This window comes from Drosophila sechellia, chromosome 3L (genome assembly GCF_004382195.2).
Source record: "Drosophila sechellia strain sech25 chromosome 3L, ASM438219v1, whole genome shotgun sequence".
Classification (NCBI taxonomy): Eukaryota; Metazoa; Arthropoda; class Insecta; order Diptera; family Drosophilidae; genus Drosophila; species Drosophila sechellia.
Window position 1 is genome coordinate 8,030,495 of NC_045951.1, and position 20,544 is coordinate 8,051,038.

General features: G+C 43.6%; 6 protein-coding genes across 6 annotated transcripts; 3 read left to right on the forward strand and 3 right to left on the reverse strand.

The window, feature by feature from the left end:
* Positions 1 to 1,080: 1,080 nt before the first annotated feature.
* On the reverse strand, positions 1,081 to 2,617 carry LOC6604836. The gene has a single exon (XM_002029645.2). It carries the CDS (start codon positions 2,318 to 2,320, stop codon positions 1,163 to 1,165), a length of 1,158 nt encoding a protein of 385 aa, XP_002029681.1. The 5' UTR covers positions 2,321 to 2,617; the 3' UTR covers positions 1,081 to 1,162.
* Positions 2,618 to 2,821: 204 nt separating this feature from the next.
* LOC6604837 (vitelline membrane protein Vm26Ab) lies at positions 2,822 to 3,414 on the forward strand. Its single transcript, XM_002029646.2, has 2 exons — positions 2,822 to 2,911; positions 2,977 to 3,414. The coding sequence occupies exons 1-2, from the start codon at positions 2,903 to 2,905 to the stop codon at positions 3,349 to 3,351; spliced, it is 384 nt and encodes a 127-aa protein (XP_002029682.1). The 5' UTR covers positions 2,822 to 2,902; the 3' UTR covers positions 3,352 to 3,414.
* Positions 3,415 to 8,035: 4,621 nt separating this feature from the next.
* Positions 8,036 to 10,636, reverse strand: LOC6604838 (APOBEC1 complementation factor). Its single transcript, XM_002029647.2, has 3 exons — positions 10,376 to 10,636; positions 10,131 to 10,309; positions 8,036 to 10,075 (listed from the first exon to the last, which is right to left on the reverse strand). The coding sequence occupies exons 1-3, from the start codon at positions 10,487 to 10,489 to the stop codon at positions 9,676 to 9,678; spliced, it is 693 nt and encodes a 230-aa protein (XP_002029683.2). The 5' UTR covers positions 10,490 to 10,636; the 3' UTR covers positions 8,036 to 9,675.
* Positions 10,637 to 11,155: 519 nt separating this feature from the next.
* On the forward strand, positions 11,156 to 13,580 carry LOC6604839. The gene is made up of 2 exons (XM_032718281.1): positions 11,156 to 11,446; positions 11,517 to 13,580. The coding sequence occupies exon 2, from the start codon at positions 11,792 to 11,794 to the stop codon at positions 13,238 to 13,240; it is 1,449 nt and encodes a 482-aa protein (XP_032574172.1). The 5' UTR covers positions 11,156 to 11,446; positions 11,517 to 11,791; the 3' UTR covers positions 13,241 to 13,580.
* Positions 13,581 to 15,327: 1,747 nt separating this feature from the next.
* On the forward strand, positions 15,328 to 15,976 carry LOC6604840. Its single transcript, XM_002029649.2, has 2 exons — positions 15,328 to 15,437; positions 15,506 to 15,976. Exons 1-2 carry the CDS (start codon positions 15,408 to 15,410, stop codon positions 15,722 to 15,724), a joined length of 249 nt encoding a protein of 82 aa, XP_002029685.1. The 5' UTR covers positions 15,328 to 15,407; the 3' UTR covers positions 15,725 to 15,976.
* Positions 15,977 to 18,239: 2,263 nt separating this feature from the next.
* On the reverse strand, positions 18,240 to 18,862 carry LOC116801026 (vitelline membrane protein Vm26Ab). Its single transcript, XM_032718283.1, has 2 exons — positions 18,792 to 18,862; positions 18,240 to 18,726 (listed from the first exon to the last, which is right to left on the reverse strand). Exons 1-2 carry the CDS (start codon positions 18,798 to 18,800, stop codon positions 18,307 to 18,309), a joined length of 429 nt encoding a protein of 142 aa, XP_032574174.1. The 5' UTR covers positions 18,801 to 18,862; the 3' UTR covers positions 18,240 to 18,306.
* Between the last annotated feature and the right edge of the window lie 1,682 nt (positions 18,863 to 20,544).

Consider the following 20,544-nt stretch of genomic DNA (forward strand, 5'->3'; position numbering starts at 1 on the left):
CCTCAAAAATTGTTCTCAATTTTCTCCCTTTTGGCCAACCAAACTTTGGCTTGTCTGCACGCATCATTAAAGCCATGCGGAAACTTTTTCGCACACTTACATTTTGTCCCCTCCGTTCCGGCTGCTTCGACAGTTGGCGCTACATATTTTGAGCTATTGTCAGGATGCAGTTGCGAAAGATGGACTGGCTAAAAGTTTTGGGGATTGCAGAGGCACTGCATTTTCTTTGACAACTTTTTCCCGACTGCTAGCAACTTTTTCTGCGACTTTTGCCTGGCTTTCTTGGAAAATGAATGGTTTTTTGGGACTGCGGCGAGGAAAAACTATTATGTATGTTCTTTGGCGTACGCATAGCAAGAAGTGCTGCCTTAATCAAATTTTCGAAATTTATACGCTTTTTTAAGGCGGCGTGAGATGTTTCGCTTTTAAAAGTTTTCCTTTGCGTATTATGAAAATTAAAAATCCTATTAATACTGGATAATAATGTGGCACAAAAATTAATTTATTTCTCCAAAACTTATGTTCGCTGCCAAGAAAATCAATTGCACTTACTTAGCAAAAGGCCATTATCGGCAGTCAGCCGTCGTTAAGAAGTGCTTAACTGCATGTTGTCATAACCATGGCCACAACACACCCACGCACACACACACACTCTATTTGAGCCCACTTAGGATATATATATCCGCCACCACATACTCTTTCGAAGCGCTTAAAAACTAATTACGAACAAAGCTATTGCTGCGCTTCCAACTTTGTTGTTTCTGGCTGCGTTTTCTTTTCCCATCCTGGCAGGATGAAGAAATGGTCACTACACTGAGGAAAATTAAAAAAATTATATATGTTCTATTATGCTTACAAAATTGTAATCTAAACAGTTAAAAAATTAAATTAAAAATCTTAATTATAGGCTTAAAACCAAACATTCCTCGCGGTGTAAGTGCGTAGATGATTGCCTACTTTCCAGGACTACAGCCAACTTCCCTTCGTGATTACGAGAAAATTAAAACTACATTAAAAGTTTTGCCGTTGACAGGGGCGCAGGCGGTGAAAAGTGCGAGGGGGTGGAAATTTTCAAAGCAACTCAACGATTTATTGATGCCAACAAGAAAATAAAAAAATATATATATATATAAATGTGCTGCCTGCGGTTGTCGTTAGAGGATTACCATTTGTCTATGGACAAGTCGCTCAGTGCGTCTGATAACTTTTCTAGATCCACGACATCACCTTTGCTGCTCCTGCCTATGGGATCCATAGGTCCTTTCCTAATGGACATTTCTTTAAGACATGACTCACACTTTAAGTTAGTGGAACTGGGACTGCGTTGGTCATTGGAGGAAAGTCCTGCAATTGCCAGTGTGGCGACGGCCTGGTGCCTCCAAATGAAATTCTCTCGCCGCTTCAAGTCCTCGGCTAGAGCTCGCAATCTTTGGCGCTCCAGCCTCGTGGATTCCTGTAATCGTCGCACCTTGTCCTCCTTCTCCTTCAGGTCGTTCTTTTCCTGGCACAAAATTTGGTCATATAGCATGCGCACATTTTCGTCCCTTCGCGAGCAGGCCCGTTTCACCATGGCATTCAGAGTATTCTCCAAACTGAGATCCAACTCGGAGACCTGCAAACTGGTGATCATATCGTTCTGCAGAAAGGGCTTCAGGCAGGTGGCCAGAAAATTGAGTCGCACTGACTCGCCTGGCCAATTTTTCAGAAGCTGGCAGGCCGCACGGCAGGATTGATAGATACCCTCCTGAGGAAGTTTAGTTTTGGCCACCGCCGACTTCTCGGCAATCTGCTTCTCCAGAATTTGGCTCTTGCTAAGGTACAGCTTTTCCGTTTCCACCGTGCGAGAGTGCAGCGAGTCGATTTCCTTAAGCAGATCCTGGTTAGACCGCTTAATGCTCTCGAACTCGTTCGTGGAAACGGGATAGGCCACCCCAGGGGAGAAACAACTACTGCCACTGCCATAGTTGGAGATATTGGTGTCCGAGTCCTGGATATCTTCAACCGGCGACAGCTGCCCCTCCTCCATAGTGGTCGTCCCATGGTACTCGTTCAGCAAATCGTCCATGGGGCGAATCAAGTTCTTCAGATCGGTGAAGGGTTTGCTCAAGTGGCCAAGATCTCGCAACTGATCGAACATCATCAGCAGCATGCAGTTGCGGGCGAATTTGTCCAAACCCTTGGCGTTTTGGAAGTGCTGCATCCAACGCTGGCTAATGTCGTGGTCATCTTGGCTGACAGGGTGCTCCTTGGAATACGACTGCAGGCTGCGCAGCTGGGAGGCAAAGTGGCTGTCCAGGGCGATCTCGCTTAACTGAGTCATTTTTGGATGCTTTCTTGTAGGTTTTTAAAATTTCAATTTTAATTTCTTTTATATTTTTGTGGCTTAGAATTTTGTGATAGGCGGAAAACGAACAGTTGATCGAAAATGTTAAAAATTTATAGAAAACATGCTGCTATGTCGAAATTTACGGGTTCTACATTTTTGGATACCAAATGATAGTAATTTGATAATTAACTTAGTTTTTGTGTCGATTTTCTGTTTTAAGCTGCACTAAGTATGAAGCATGCTGCAAGAATTCTGATTTCAATTGAGTAGAGTAACTGAAACCGATTTCGCTGAAGGTCGTTCGGGTCTAGGAAACCCGGCAATGCCCTTTACGAATTTGGCCCGCACGTGACAAGTGTGCGTGTTGAGCAACAACTTCTTCAACTGGCCAGTAAGTTGGATCGGAGTCAAAGACGTTGTGCTGCCATGTCGGCGACGACAGCTGCATGTGTAAGCGCGGCCTTCGCCGGATGACCAAGTTGTTTGTATATAAGCTGGCTAGCTGGGTTAACTCGACATCAAACCAAGCTCACAGCTCCAAGTAGTCACTACAACCAAACACAAAAACCAATCAACATGAAATTCGTAAGTTCATTGATTATCTTAAGGATTTAAAGAACTTACCCATTAAGGATTACTTCCGTCTATAGTTCGCCGTCTGCTTCTTCGCTGTTGTGGCCGTGGCTGCTGCCAAGCCCGGAATTTTGGCTCCTCTGGCCGCCGCTCCTCTGGCCTACACCGCTCCGGCTGTGGTGGGCAGTGCCGCCTACGTGGCTCCCTACGCCTCCAGCTACACCGCCCACTCGGTGGCCCACAACGCCGCCTTCCCAGCTGCCTACACCGCCGCCTACACCGCTCCAGTGGCCGCCGCTTATACCGCTCCAGTGGCCGCTGCCTATGCCGCTCCCATCGCTGCTCCCTACACCCGACTTGCCACGCCCTACGCCGCCGCCTACACCTCGCCCCTGGCCTACAGCTCGCCCTATGTGGCCACCGCTGCCGCTCCTCTGCTGCTGAAGAAGTAATTCCATGGACTGTGAATCCTATGCCTTAATGACAAATTTTTAAATACATGATTTTAAAATCCACTCGCTATGGTTTCACTCCACCTTTTAACCCCTTAATAATCGCGGGGTCTGAGCTTCCGTGCATTTTTGTCACCTTTCGCTGCCTTTCGTTTGCCTTAATGGCACAAATACCGGAAATACCTGCGAGGAGCCAACTGCCATCGCTGCCAACTTCCTTATTAATTTCTCGAATGCTGCTTTGGTATTTCTTCAGCCCGCCTGCCTCTCATAAATTGTGCAAATTCCTCTTGCGAGCGTCAAAGAAAAATGTCATCAGGACGATGGTGGTGAAGAGGAGGTGGGTGAAAGTGGAGTGGAGGCGCCTCCTGTGCCCACATCTAATTTCTCTGCATGTCCCGAGCACGCTTATTAAAGTATAAATCATTTGATGACTGCCTCTGCAAAGTGACCAACAAATACGTCACAAAAAAGAAGCCGGCAAACGACAATCAGCTCAAAAGGAAAGAAGAAGTATATGGGCGAGGTCCTGGGACCCGAAAGGACTGCACTGCCCGGATGGTTAGCCAAAGTACATTATAGTCCTTGGTCGGCTGCAGGCGGCAACAAATGTAGCAGAAAACCGCAGCCGAGAGTAGTGCAATTAAATACAGGAAATAATGGCCACCGCAGCACTGGCAGAGGCAAAAGCAGGAGCGGCTGGATGCTGGTGTTTCGGGGGTGGATCGCTGGTCTGGCGGGGCACAGGAAACGACAGGATGCCGGAAACGCTCGCACAGCATCTTGGCCAGGCCCAGACCAAATTTAGAGGCGGAAAGAATGAATCCAGCAACATGCAGCCAGATGGAAGCCGGTGAACGCTATTATGTAGACACATTAAACAAAGATGGCCCAGGGGAATGGAATCTCAGAAGCGACTGGGTCGTACTTGCGGATATATATCTCTTAAGTATTTTCTGGATGGATGACTGCGGTGCAATTAAACCGGTTAGGTACAATGCAGTGGGCAAATAATGTCACACGGATATCTAATAACGAGTAAAACTATTTATTTAGTTGTCAAATAATTTAGTATCAAAGATAAGTGAAAGATAATTATAACTTTATACTGAGATAATTTAAACTGTGGAAGAGGAATGGCTGTACAATATATATTTCCAAGAGCTCTTCAAGACCCTCGGATTTAGAAGATCCTTTCAAGGTGCTCTTTACAAGGTTCCTCTCATACGGTGCCCCACTCAATACGTCCCCTACAGGGTGCCCTGTAGAAGTTTGCCCGCCGAACTTCAGACACAAGGTGCCCCGAGCAAGGATACAAAATTCACAGCAGGAATAGCTCTATCTGCACACGGAAGGATTGACTTCTTCTTGACTGTAGCGCATTCCAATCCGAACCGCACACACTCTCACAGAGCCAACAGACTGCGGTTTCTGTGTCCTGTTCCTGAGAAGGACACGTAACCGGACATGTTTGCGGAGTGCGAGTGTGTGTGCGAAATATTTTAAAATTCAATTTTCAATTGGCAGGTTTGAATCCTTAGATATGCCCGCACATTCACAGACTATACGGATTCTGCGAGAGCATGTACGTAGAATTGCATGGGTTGTCGGGCTCTAATTGAATTCAATGTGCACTTAAGCGACATCCGTTCATAATGAAATTTCGCAACAAAATTGTGGCAAGGACAAAAGAGTCGGTAAATATTGTTGCTATGCTAATGCAAAGTTGCTGCCTCTCCTGGTTGTAGTATATATGTACATGTATATATATATTTTTTTATTGCACCATAAATAATCGGAAATCGGAGATGGAGAAAGTCACAGAGAGTGCAGCCTGGCAACGGAGAAATTGAAATTAAATTGCCGTTCGACCGAAGGAATCCGATGCCAGGAACCAGTGCCAAAGCATAGCCATCCATATCGTACATACCGCCATGGGTATATGGCAAATACATTTCTATAAATTTTTCGTGCATTTCAGCCCGTCCTGTTTTATTTCATTTGACGTTTTATTTCGCACTCTGCAAATAATCGATTGTCCGTCCGTCAGTTGGTCTCCATCGGAATGGAATGTTAGCTAAAGTATGAGCAGCTGCTTCAATATTGCGCATAGAATTTCACAATTTCGCACACTGCAGGAAAATCGAGCTGGGCAATTTCAAATAGGGTCAATTAGCAGTTTTAAATTGGCGCCCACTTGCCACTTATTTAATTGGATCACATTAAATGTCCAAGGAATTTAATTATAACTATAACTGAAATAATTCATGTGATACACAGTCGATTACTTTGGCAACACACTTATAAAAGGGTAGTTTCATTATTAAAACTATTTATTTTAAATAACCTAACACTTCACCAGTTGAGTTATTTTTTCATAATTAAGTTACTAACTAGCTAGCCAACCAACTTGGGTTTAAACTCTTTGCACAGTGTGCTCAAAGCAATATGCGTTTGATTGTGTGTTGCGTAAAATTCCTTACGATTGACTTGCCCTGGCGTTTTATTGATTGATTTACAATGCCACGAGCGGCTGACAACCAGCTACCAGCTACCATGGAGCAACAGCCTTAGTTTAGCTCGGCTCACGTTGCGTATGCGTAATATTGTTATGCCACATCCTTGCACGCACAAGCAATGATCAAGTGTATATTTTAATGAAGCCGCCTTCGTACAAACGCAGATATACTCGTTCTCGTATATATTTATGTATGTATGTAAATAAACTCTATTGCATGCCAATTTCCGGACCAAAAATATGAACGATTTTCATATGCTTGGCAGTGGGCAAAAGTTTTTTCATTAAAACTCTCGAATGGTGGCAAGTGGCAAGTTTGGCCAGAGAAGTGGGTAGAAGCCCAGCTGGGCTAAGTGAGTGCAAAATGTTATTTTATTGTCAACAAGCAAAGTTGCCACAACCACTCCGAAGACGAAAACCAGAGCCGCAGGACTTGCCGTGGCGGATGTCAAATTTATTTAATATGCAGCATAAACAAAGCAGCCAGGACACGACGACACGCTCGTAAACTCATTTGCCAGCGGAAACAACAGTTCCCACCGGCTGCTGTTGGCAATTTTTTAATACGACCTCAAGGACCTCCTGCTCCAAGTCCTGTCTTCATTCGCCTTATGAAAAGTAAATATTTTTGCGTTATATATATGTGTGTATATCCTATTCGGACAGGCTAACGCCCACAAGTTTTTTCATTAATTTGTATAATCCAGAGTGCTAGTCCCAAACCAAAAAAAAAAAAAGGAAAGAGAAAAACCTGCTGCTTTCAACGCAGCATCTGCGGGAATTTTCATAATTTTTGGCGACAAAGTTGAATTGATTAATAAAATATGAGCTGCTGGGTAAGGGAAAAGTTCGTCAAAGAATATTGCAAAAAATGTAATTCTTTAGTGCTTCTACTGAATTGTTGATAAGTGCTCTTAAAATCAGAAGGATGGTTATTAAAAATGTTAAAGCGAATTTGTTCGAAATTGAAACGTGTTTTAGAGTATTCAAGTCTTTCTAAAACTTAAATATATTTTATTTAAATTACACTTATATAAGCAAAAATTTTTAGCATTTGGTTTTACTCTATTGCAGGGCATTGACTAATGGAACTTTAAACATCCTGTTTGCTTGTTTTAAATGATTGCTAGCTTGTAATTGTAAGTTAATGGACTTGCGTTTTCATTTAACACAAAAACAATTGTTTTGATAAAATATTTTAAATTTGCTGGCAACGAAAGTTAATCAGGGTTTTTATGCTCGCAGCTGCCGCTCTTCATCAACATTTCAGCGTTTCAGGTCTGGTTAACATGCAAATTTCAGCGGCAACTAGTTGCTAACTTTTTAAAGACGCTCTAAAAGCTCATATTGAATTCTTGCCATCCGGCAATCATTCTTCGTACTCCATCTGGCTAAACCAAAGCCACCGGAGAATGGAAATGGTGATGGGGCCCAGAAAAAACAAGCACAATCATCCATATGCATGATGCATGTCGGTAATGGCATTTCCAAGCCAACGACAAGTTGCTTAAAAAATCATCAAAAAATTCGCGTTAAGTGCTAGAGGTTTGGCGGCTCCCCCCCTCATCCACATCCTGAACCTCACCACATCCGCGTCCGTATCCAGTGCCACATCCTCCTCCTACGTTCGCCTCCGCCACATCGCTATATCATGCACATCTGTCATGCTCTTTGCTGCAGATGCGGTTAGAGAAATGCACGAAAATGGAAAAGGGCCAGGAACGGAACTGAAACCGCACTCAAAAAGCTGAAAGCGGCAAGAAATTGGGTACTGGCACATTCCCCTTAAAGCTTGAACTCAATATGTGCATAACTTTCGCTTTCCGGCGACAGAACCCTCCCCCCATCCCATTCCTTTGCCTCCTTTGTCCCAGGCAATCTGTGACCCAAATCCAAGGACCGACCGCCTTAAAGCCTAAACAAACTGTGTCAGTTGGCAGGCACTCCCACCGGGTCCTACTCCCCGACTTGACTTTTGGGCCCAATCCCGCTCCTTCGACAACACTATACACCCCCCTTATATTCTTTGCCACTCGCATCAAAAGGCAAATATTGGCACTTGCCGCAATAACCAGGTAAGCTCCGGCTGAGTTGCCCTCCATCGCAGACTTGAAAATGGGTCACACCACAGTGGTGACCAGGAAAGCAGGGGCACAACCTTAAGACTATCATGTAATATATATATTTTATATCTCCGTTTTTCTAGCGTCTGAAGTACAATTCTTACGGTTAACAAGATCTTCACTATTCTGATAAAATAAAACGTATTTTAACTTAACTTTGTTGTTTCTTTGGTTTCGCATATTTTTAAGGATATAAGAAGTAAAGGAAATGTGTATTTAAGACTCCTTATCTATGGAAACTATTGTTTGGCTCCCATCTGTAAGTTGAAAAACGGATGACTGCATGATGGCAAGTAGAGCAAAATTAGAAGCAAGCTTCGAGCCTTTGTAATTGCGTCACAGATGCGGCTTCATGGCTTTAACCCTTCGACGGCAAGCGAAGGAGTGCTTTGCGCCGGGGATTGCCAATGGGTTAACTCGCACAATCCCTCGCATCGCTTTGAAATTATAATGGGCTTTAAGTGAGTGAACAGGGGAGTGGCTGTCGCGCTTGAATTAACAAATTAATGCAAATGATTTTAGAAAACATTCAGCTCGTCTTGTTTTTCCCTGAATGCCTCGAGAGGATGTCTCGACTTAAGCTTAATTTAATGAATATTTATGAGGCTTCCAGAATATGCCAGTCGCTTCTTATTTTTGCATCATCATGTTACGGCTGCATTTCGATTTGAGGCTCTAATTTAATTGCAACCGTGTAGGCCTGAGCAGGACAACAACATCCGTTTCCGCCTGCCACGACATCCCGTCAAGTGCGGCAATCGCATTAGAATGCGCAGCGGACATGTCCCTCGCACCTCGCGTCCTGTGCATCCTTTGCATACTTCGCCTGACGGGTGAGTTGCGCTCCCTCCTCTCCTGTCCGTCGATCATTGCACTTTGGAAACCCGTAATCTGGAGTCAGACCCAGTACCCAGACACCGTGTCCAACACAATGCCAGCCGGAGGCTAGCGTCGACTCCTGCTCGCTGCACTCATTTAATTGCATTATGCCGCAGGTTGTCGCATTGCCCTGAAAGTCCTGGCTGCCACTCCGCCACTCCAAAGACACTGCATTAATTTGCATGTGAAAAACTGCAGCTTCGCTGCGCTGTCGTTGTTGTTTTTTTCATATTTTTATGGTTGCTCGCAGTTTGCCCAGAGTTAATGAAGTCAACAAGCTGCGGCTGCATTTCGTCAGACTGAGGAGCTGCGGGCCAAAAGGATTTGCCAGGAACAATCCTGTGCTGTATAATTTCACTCTGTCCTAACAACTGGTGAAAGTTCATGTTTCATTCGCATGGGCAGCAACATAATTTACTGCCCAGAGAGTCACAGGGATCTCAAAATCTGCTTGGTTAGCTTCCAAAGCAAGTTGATCGTCTTTCAGGTATAGTATCAAATTTCATTAAGAAATCAAAGATCAACTTCGCAAAACGCTTATATTCTTGTTGTCAAATTCCACATATTACAAAAACTTGCACACCTCAATCGATAAACATCTGCATTCATATATAAATGGTTGACTTATTTAAGAGTACTCTTATTTTACTTAAAAACTTATTTAACAATAGAAAAAATATAATCAAAAGTATTTTATGCATTTTCGTCTTACTTACTCGTAGTACAAGCAGAAAACTTAGAGCCTTATAGATTTGGTTGAATCAACCAATAAAGTCACATACTTGATAATTCTACCACTTCCGTTCAAAACTTGAAACAGCCCCTTTGCCTGGGATGGACGCGTCGAGTAAGATTGTGGCTCAGTTCCTGTTGGAAACATGAGCTATTGCTGCCTTTCTTCAAGATGCTCTCCGCAGTCAACCAGGAGATGTGCGCATGCGCCCCGAACTTTTTGATCACATTCTTTACTCTCTGATGGGCACTTGCGGCCGAGTCGTTGTTGCGGTACCCAAATATATAGAAGAACTTGTCAAATTGATACTCGTAGACTCGAAGGATGGTGAAGGGATGTATCTTCAACATCTCCTGGTACACCTGCCATGGTCGAAGCGACGATTCCACATTTTTGAGCACCAGCTCGCGGTTGTTGGTCGATGGCTCCACCCTTAAGGGCAGGCAAAGCTGTCGGAATCGCATTGGCAGACTGGGATTATTAGGGTTAGTGCTATTTTATGTGTAAATCATAACCAAGTACGTACTATTCCATTGCCGATTCCTTGAGGTTTACATTGATATACTGCAAGTAGGCGTAGCCGCGAGAATTTCCCGAAAAATCGATCTTATAGCGCAGAATGTAAACTTCACCCAGTTCGCTGGCCACTTCAACAATCCATTCCGGAGAACAACTTTTATCCCTAGGTATGCACGTAAGGAACAGCTAAAAGCATAAACGTATCAGAGTCTCCCGAATCTTTCGAGACTACATGCTTCGCTAGACACTCACCTCACCCTCTCCCTCCTCCAATAAGGATTTCAGATTTTCATCAAGGACTTTGCGCGTAACTATGGAAATAGTGCCATTTACTTGACTCTTGCAGTATTTGCTGTCAAAATCCATTTTAAAATAGCAAAAAAAAAAAAATACACAGCAATACCACGCGTGCAAAAAAAAAAAAAAAAAGCAATGCCAAAGACTTAGTGTGACCAAAGAAGCTTCAAAACAAACAACACTCGCGATGTTGCCAGATAGTCAATGAAGTTGGTAACAATTCGAAATACTTAACACTTACCATTAATAGTCTTAGGTAAAGCAACGGAGGAGCATAAACTTATTATTGTTTATGAGCTAGTTTGTATAAAATAAAGAATATTTTCATATGATATTTTTGCGTACGAGGTCTTTTTATCGCTGCTGCAAACTCAACTCTATACTAAGGTATTCTATTTTTGCGATGTACTTTATGCATTTACTTTACTCTTTTACCAAACCGCTTTTTCCATGTCAGGCCATTTCTTTGCTCTTGTTTTATGCTTTCTTTTGACAGGCTGCGCGTGCTTTTTTCTAGCTCATGTTTAACAATATAAATTTATGCAGGCAGTCGGTCGTTTGCAACTTTTGCTCACAGTTCGCCACAAGCCGCAGCACCTATGTATGTATTGCATTCGCTGTTGTTGTTTTTGCTGCGGTTAAGCCGCCCATCCGCCACCCACTCTACCACCCACTCACCCCACCAGGGGGCATCTTGATGGAGGTAGCGGTGCACTCAAGTGCCTGCTGCCGCTGCTGCTGCTTCATTTTCCTAATTTATACGCGCGCTGCGCTAATGAAAATTTACGTGGCAACCGCATACTGTTTTGTTGCTACTGCTGTTACACTAATAATTCATTGTTTCGAAATGGCCATAAGCAAATTACTGACATTAAACTATTTGTGGGAGGTAACATGTTGTTAGATTAATACAAAATAGTTTACTTAAATTAAGTGGTAAATGTAACAGCTATCACTATGGAGCCCAGTTCAGTCCACGTAGTGACGAGAGCCCAGTTCAGTCCACGTAGTGACGAGACGCACCAGGTAAGAGTGTTTCGACAATGAAATCCATTAAGTTGTTTAAAAAGTAAGCTCTGATCTCCTTTGTTTTCAGTGTAGTGTCGCTGCTCCTTGTGCTTGTTACCAGACTTGGGCCCACCACTTGAAGCATCTCTGAGAAACCCTGAGCTCCATTTTTGGCCCCCTCCGCCTACTGCGGTTAAGAGACGTTTGGTGACAGTCGCCGAGTAAAGCCACCAATTCCACTTATATTTCCGCATTTCCTTGCCTGATTTAAGTCAGCGGTTTCATTTTATTCAAATCATTCCAGTTACAAATATTTTTTGGGAATAAAAGCAGTTGATTCCAGTTGAATATGTGCATGTGGCCATGAAGGATCTAAGCGAGGAGTTACTGGATCGCCATTTCAAGCAGCAGCTGGCCAGTTACAAGGATGCCGATCAGGCAAGGGCTAAGCAGTCGGATCGCCTCATCATGGCCAGCTGGATAAAGGTGTTCGAGAAGGCTCCGCTCAGCGAGAAGTTGGCCCGGAACAGCCTGATGCTGCTCATGCATGGCCACCTGAAGGACTTTGGAGTGCTCAAGGAACCGTTCACGGATGTGCGTAACTGCAGTAGGAATCTGAATGAAATTTTGGATGAGTACAGGGGCCAGCCATGTAGGAAGTTGGCTACTGGCAGATCACCTACTCACCTGCTCAAGAAGTGCTCCACTCAAATTTTACGACCCAGGAAACTGGAACCCATCAAGGAGGTTTCCGAACACTCGGAAAAGGAGCCTAGGACCAGTAGTTTTGCCAGCATTGTGACGATAATTCGAAAAGCGAATACGCGATCCTCTGACTCGAAGGACAGCCTAGTTTCTGCAAAGACTGGCTTCGAGTCCCCAAATGGAGCTGATAGTAACAATGTGAAGGAACCTGACAGCGGAAGAACCCGTTCCTCCACTTCCTTATCCCAAGAGATCATAGATCAGGTCAACCGCCGATCAAGTGCTGTGAAAAATCTAAGGGATTGCTTTGAGGAAATGACCGAACGTTTGAAAAACGCAATCGATCCGAAATATGCCGTACCCACGAAATATAACCCGAAGATTCCGCCGCCAAAGCCACCAAAGAAGATTCACCAGGATGTGCCTGCCCAGCGAGTCCGGCAACCTATAGGCCAATGCCATTCTCCCCCCATTAGTTGCAGGGACACAACTGTTCAGGGATTGCTGATTCGAAGAGAACAGCTGCGTGTCCAGTGCTTGGCGTACTACAACTCGGATGGCACGATGAAGGATGTGATGGACATGCCTGATCCCTCAATGGATACTAGAAAAGATGAACAGAGAGTCAGAGGCTTCATAATTGGTGCCTACAGAGCCTTGGAACGTCTGAAACGCTGGCGCGGAAAATCCAAACGTTTAAGATTTTTCCAAACCTGCTTCCAGAAATTTGGGCTTCGTAATTTGTGGGAACTACAGGCTCTGGATCGAAGATTCGAGAGGGTGGCGCTCAAGTGGTATCGCCACAAGGTGATGGCTTGTCAACAGAACACCTGGCTTATTTATCGCAGGAGCATCTTGGCCCAGAAGCCATCGTACGACGAGGACGATCTACAGCAGATGCGCCACCAGATTGAGCTGCAGGAGCATTTGCAGCGAGAGCGAATGGTGCACCTGGCCAAGATCAGGGAACTGTGCAGGATCAACTGTCACGGGATCATCACGCAGGAAGTTCTTGGCAAGATGCTCGATCGCCTGGACGATGAACGAGGCCAGCTGGACGAGGATCTCAAGTCACTGCTGCGCCAGAAGGACCAACTGTTCCAATGAAGCATCTTGCGAATCCGCAGCTTTTTTCTCACCTTTTTTTGTTTTTGTACTCATTTTGCACTTGTGTGTAAACCCGCTTACACCGTGAGCTACGCTGCTCGTTAATAATTTTATATACTATTAAATTAAGAACTGCTGACAGGGATACAAAGTAAACGCGTGGGTTGGTGGAAGGGACCAAAGCTGGAGATGACTACACAATAAACAAACAATCTACTCGTAAAATGCAGCTATTTTTTAATTATGCAATGTTTCCGTTGCAGCTTTGCCAGAAACCAGAAACGGAAGCTGCGTTACAGGGTTAGAATAGACCACTCTAATACCCTTTGAGTGATGGAATAAATAATAATTTTCTAAGATTTAGCATTTTAATTGTTTATATTCATAATATGATGTGGTCTATTTAAAAGTTTGAACTAAAACTGGTTTACTAATGAGATACTATAAACTATCTCATAAACTCCAATTGTCCAGGGTATGCGAAAAATGGCTGCCAGCTGCGACTATTTGCCATTTTGTAAGCAAGCAGGGAATTAGCAGCAAAGCCAGTCGGTAAAGAATACAAAAAGCAAAAAAAAAAGAAATGCAGAAAAAGCCGGGAAAAAGGCAAGCGAAAACTGTCGCTAAAAGCAGTTTTCCAAAGTACTTTCCATCGAGTTGGCTGGGCGTGGTCGCCATTGAAGTCCATCGGTGGTCAGTGAACTTGCCGCAACTTAATATCCGCAAAGTATCGGATATATATACATATACACATATATATAATTATGACAGCATAAGCGTCCAGTATATATAGGGTACATTGTACACTGAGCGCATTTATAGGTAGGGCATAAGTGATGGCTTCATCGGGCTTCGTTTGGCTTGTGAATTTATGGTCTATATTCGGAAATTTGCATAGAACGCTCTGTCGTCTCACAAACACCACCCCTTTCCCTGCCCATTAAACTCGTCTACGTCTGAATTAATTAATTATTTATAGCGTGCGAAACACGATGCTACCCTTCGCTACCCTGCCCATCGTTGGCCATGTGTTTGCCCGGTTGCAAATTCAGCTGGCAGTTATTGCTTAAAGTGCCAGTGGTGTCCTAGACCGGAGGCTTTAAGCAAGACGTCACCCTTGGCAATTGGGAATTGGGAATGGGTCTTATCTAAGCGAAGTGATCGCAAAATATGGTTTCGTTTCAATCCCCGATTTCAAGTGCTCATGTGCATGTCAGGCACGCACACATAATTATAATTTTTACAACGTCTAAGTAAACGCAAATATTTTATGCAAAGTGCCAGCTTTTGAGGCGGCGGGGGTGGGGGGGATTTGGTGACTCAGGTAGGGCGGTTCTACCTGTAGTAATGAATGGCAGTCCAAAGAAGGCGGCGCGACATTCGCTGCTAGCCATCACTTGTGGAACAAAGGGTATCAAATGCGGCTGCGGAATCGTTCGGTGTTTGGCAAACTTTGTGACGCAGCCGGAAGTGGTGCTAAATATGGAGAAAGTTGAGCCTGAGAAAGCGAAAGGAAAAATATCGGAAGCATTGGTATCCATTGCTTTCTTATCTTAGCTTTAATATATTTATATCAAACCCTTTTAATAAATAATTATGTTAATCTTTGTTATGTTTGGACCTTCTTATTGCAAATTACTTGTTTTCATCTAAGTCTTCTACTATTGCATTTTATGTTTTGGAATCGAGGATTAACGGATTACTTTAGAAATTAATTCATCACTTTTTTATCATATATTTAAGTATTTTGCAATTTTATGACAAATCTTTGTATTTTCTTATTGATCATCAAAGTTTCAAAATATTTTTTTTTTCAATCACTTTTTAATAACCATTTTATGACCCACAGAGTACACGGAATTTCATCAATTTGAGACGCTTATTGGTCGTTGTCTTATATTTATTCTTTCTCGGCAATTTCAAATAGCATTAAGAATATAATTTATGCCACTCAGCGCACTCCGGTCTAGCAATATTAATGATGGCCCAACTGCTCCGGCTCTCTGCCCGGTTCTCAGCGATTCTCTGTGCCGATCCAATGTGATCCGATGCCCTGCCCTCCAGCCAAAGGCTATAAATATGATTGACTAGCCCGGCCAATCGAGCAGTGAAATTTTGAGTTTCGTTTCGCAAAGCCAGCCAGCCAGTCCGCAGGAGCAGTAATCGAATGGGAGCCATGTTGGTCAAGGTCTTGATGGTGAGTGCGCCGAACTGTGGATATGCGGATTTGTGGATATATTTCAAACCTATCAATAATCCTGCCAGTTCGCATTGTGGCTCGTGGCCCTTAGTCAGGCGAAGCCCCAGCTGTTGGTCACGACGCCAGTGAGTTATGCCACCGGAGCGGGTGCCTCTTGGCTGGCTCCCTCCTCCGCCGCCTACTATCCGGCGTATGCCAGCTATCCGGCCTACGCGGCGTATGCGTATGCACCGGTTTATGGCGCATACGCCACGTATCCCTACTACTCGTATCTAGGGCGGTGAATCCTGCTGCTGCGGGCCAACTGGAATACTAGGTGAATTTGTAGGTATTCCGGGCTTGTGTACAGTGGCAGCAATGTTCCATTTACTAGGAGCAGTGTGATTGGATTTACAAACGTAAGCTGAGTGTAAGAAATTAAAATCTATAGCATTCTTTTAAAATTGAAGATTGGCCCACCTTTCTATATTTTTTTAAGATTATTAATAAACAAGCCATGTATAAATATAACAAATATAACAAAATCTAATACAATAAATATCTGTCAACTCCAAAAGTGCTTATCTAAATACAAAATTCAAAGAGCTCGCTGTGAATATTTTCATGTCCTGTTTGTGTGTGTGCTCGGAATAATCCAGTTGGCAATGTTTTATTTTCCCTCGCGCTTGATTCGATTTGGCGCCTGAAATCAAAGCGGCATAAATACATAAAATGATAAACAAATCAATAAATGGCAAGAGGCATCATCTACCTTCAGCCAGGTTCTGTGGGATTTTCCGTTTATGTTTTCCTCTTTTCCAGCACATCCTGCCCTACGTCGTTCCTCAAATTTGCTTACATCTGCGCATATTTTCTCTTGCACGTCTTCAGTTGGGAATAGGGAGTTCTTGTGGATGGGGAAAACTGGGGAGGTGTACCAAGGAGGAGTACTAAGGAGGAGTCCTAAAGAGGAGTACTAAGGAGGAGTCCTATGGAGGAGTGCGAAGGAGCACGGGAAATCCGGGCAGGGTCGGTTAGTATCTTGGTAACCCGCTACTGATTTACCTTACGTGTATAAATCTTTTATTCATGTAATCCATTTGAAAAACACGTTTGCACATGATTGTGTTCGTTTCGAAAAAAGGGAATCTTTCTAACATATGTATGCACATACGTATATGTCTGGCACATTCGACTTTTATATGTGTGATTCGTGTGTGTGTGCGTCTGTATTTGATTTGAAAAATCGTCAAAATTATATAAAGTGAATACAAATTTCATTTGCTCGGTTTTATTGCTTCGCCAGTTGCCATACAAACATCGGTTGCCAATTGCCATTGCCACAGTGAAGGCAATCAAAATAGTTACATTTCTATTTGGACAGCCAATTAACGAGGTGTAAAACTCTTTCAATTCGCAATTTATTTGGTTTTAGATATAGATAGGTTAAGATACAAGTATGGGTAAATTGTACAAAGTGAGTCAAAGTCAAAGGGGTAGTTTAATGAGTATAAAAACTACATATATTTTCAAATTAAATATCAGTTTGGAAATAACACTAATGCTATTAAATTGCAGCAGAAAATACAATTTAATTTCATATTTTGTGACCTGGATTTTTATTAAAAACCCCGAAAAGTTATGCTCATTAAGCGAGGAAAATCCTTTTCCCAAAACTTGTGCCTCCCTGCTTATCATATTTTCGCCTACCTTTGACAACTTTCTGGCCAACAAAAAAAGGTGGGCGAAAAATAAAAAGTGGATGACAAACACGATAGGGCGACAACAAGTAATATTCAACGTGGAAAAGCCAAAAAGTTGCCGGGGTTGCGCTCAACGCAGTTTTATTGAATAAAAGGTCATTAAATTTGGACGCTATCTGTTGCGAGAACTTGCGAAAATGGAGCAGCCATTTTCCCCTGTGCGGATTTTACTAGCCTTTTCCGCTTAGGTAGCAAACTTTACAACTACTTGGCATTTACCACCTGAGCGGGAGAGGGGCGATGCCAGAGTTATGATAAGGAGCAGCAGGATACCGCCGAGGGGCAGAAGGCTCCACTCGGCCCTTTCAACGCGCAGGACAAAGTCAAGCAGAAAACTTAACTGGAGCCGCTGGCTGCGGGAATAAAACTAAAAAAAAATAAAAGGGAAAGGGAAGTGGAAGAGGATGAGGAGGGAACGCGCAGGAAACGCTGAAAGGAAGCATATTTCATATAGAAAAGAAATCCTTTTAAATGGAAAGTTTAATCCTGGCCAAGGCAAAGCGCAGACTTGCCGCCTAGGTGCAGATGGAGGGGAAAATCGCGGAAAAGCGGAGGAAGCGGGAAAAGGGGACGCCAGATGCCTGGCTTTCGATAAGAACTTAGCTGAACCGAGCCGAGTGGAAAAAGCGGAGTACAAATTGCTCCCCATCACTGCTCAAAGCCAAAGGAGTTCATTTCGCCTCGGGAAAATCGCACAACGGATGGGGCAAGTGGTACACTAAAAATAATATTAACTATGCATATTGCTAAAGGTTAATAATCAAAGTTATTACTGCTTTGATCAAGATCATTTATTCACTTAACTATTGAAAATCTGTTGAATGTCCTATTCTTCTCTTATAGAAGGTGTTGAATGATGAAGTTTTGAACTTTAAATTAAGGAAATGTATTTGTCAGAAAACTTTTATTATAAATTATAGTACATACCTTTTATTATTTTAAGAGCATTTTCCAAGTATTATTTGGTGTTGTTAACTATTTTTTATGTTTTATTGGCGCTTAGTCAAATCATTAAAATTTTCTAGTGTACATACTTTATAAAGAAAACACGCTTGACTTGTCGTTGGTATGTACAATTCTTTATTTACACAAATTGGTCAAGATGGGATTCACAATCGCACTTCTTACTTCTTCAGCAGAACTGGGGCAGCGGCGGCAATGGGGGCGGTGTAGGCGGCAGCCACTGGGGCGGCAATGGGCGCTGCGAAGGGGGTGGCGGCATAACGGGCAATGGGGGCGGTGTAGGCAGCGGTATAGGCGGCTGGGGCGGCGTACGCAGCGGCCACTGGAGCGGTATAGGCGGCAGCAACTGGAGCGGTATAGGCGGCAGCAACGGGAGCGGTGTAGGCGGCGGTGTAGGCAGCTGGGAAGGCGGCGCTGTGGGCCACCGAGTGGGCGGTGTAGCTGGACGCGTAGGGAGCCACGTAGGCGGCACTGCCCACCACAGCCGGAGCGGTGTAGGCCAGAGGAGCGGCGGCCAGAGGAGCCACAATTCCGGGCTTGGCAGCAGCCACGGCCACAACAGCGAAGAAGCAGACGGCGAGCTATAGACGGAAGTAATCCTTAATGGGCAAGTCCTTTAAATCCTTAAGGTAATCAATGAACTTACGAATTTCATGTTGATTGTTGATGGGTTTTTGTGTTTGGTTGTAGTGACTACAGAAAGCTGTGAGCTTGATTTGATGTGGAATTTGCCCGGCTGTCCAGCTTATATAGTGGCCAAAGCCACTTGGAAACGAAGGCCGCGTTTTGCCATGCAACTGGCATCGCTGACATCGCAGCTCAAAGTCTTTGACTCCGTTCCAGTTTAGTGGGCCATGCCAATCCAAGCCAAGCCGAGCCAATCCGATCCGATCGGATCCCATCCTATCCATCCGCTGGTGGTGCACACGCACACTCTGCACGTGCCGGGCCTAATTCGATTTGACTTTGTAACCGGTGGCTGAGTAATTGAAATGCGTCAGTCCACGAGGCGGAACAAAGGCCGTAAACCAATTATGATCGCAGACTCCCACTTTAGGGCGTGGCTATTCAAGTGGCAAAGGATTTCGATGGATACTTCTATTATGCAGCAACTACAGCGTAAAGAAGACCAATATTTACTAAAGTAGAAGCTTTCAAAAATACTAATTTTTCATTATATTAAATCCCAAATGAATTAATATATTCCAAAATATATTAATGACACAAATTAATATCTTCAATCTAAAGTTAACTTGCTAGCGAATAAATAAATCCTTTAACCCCTAAACAAAAATTCCACACAACGTACACCTTTTTATTTCAATCAAGAAGGCACTCAAGTGATTTTTGAAAATTTTTTAAAACTTTATGCCACTCCTGACAACGTCTTTCGCATGATTTCCACATCATTTCCCCTTTCACCCGCCCCAACTGCTGTGTTCTCATGAATAATTTGTGGCAACCACTTAAAGGCGGCTGCCCCCTCCTCGTGCTGCTTTCAAATGTCGCTGGAATTTCTAGACGAATTCAAACCAGAAATTTTTAATAGACTTCATCTTGATGAGGGCTCCTGGATAAGGATACGGGTTAGGACTGTTGTGATGAGGTGGGTGGTTGGCAAGTGGGTGGCATGTGGGTGTCATGTGTGCCATTCGCTTTTTACGGCACTTAAACGACGCATTAACGCGCACGCACAGCTGCTGCTGCCACGCCCCCTGCCATGCGGCACCACCAACGCCCCGATCCCGATCCAGATGCAGACATAACCCCGGCCAAGTCAGAGGCAGTTGCGCCTTTATTACGGCAATAAACCCAACTTGAAGCGAAAGGGACTGGGCGAAAAGGGGAAAAGTGCCGCGCATATTTCACGCAACTTGTTCAAAGTCCCTTCGAGCTGCCCATCACAAAATAAGTTTTCTGGGTAGCTAGGTAATTACAAAGGACTCATGTAAATGTATTTTTTAATATTTTAAACTATTAATATTTTTGAGTAATTTTGAAAGATTTTTAGACGGCTTATTCGAGTTGGTATAGATGAGTAATGTATTAATTTTAAAATTCTTTATACCAAAATTTATTGAAACTTTCAGGTAAGACAAAGATTAAATACTTAGTTAAAAAATACATATGTTTTTAGTTAATTTAATTAATAAGTTATGGATATTCTTGAAGTCGAGCTTGATGCGATGCTCACTTCTTTTGGCTCCGAAGTCCTTGTCCCTGTCAAACGGAGCGATTTTTGTGCGCGACTTTTTGTGGAAATTTCTTGCTTTTAATTACTTGCCGGCACTTGTGGATACATATACATTATACCCAACTCCGACTCCGGGTGCTCTTGCCTTCTCCCAGGGGACTGCTCTTTGATATGCTCCCCGTTCGGGCCACTCGAAAGTTGTGGG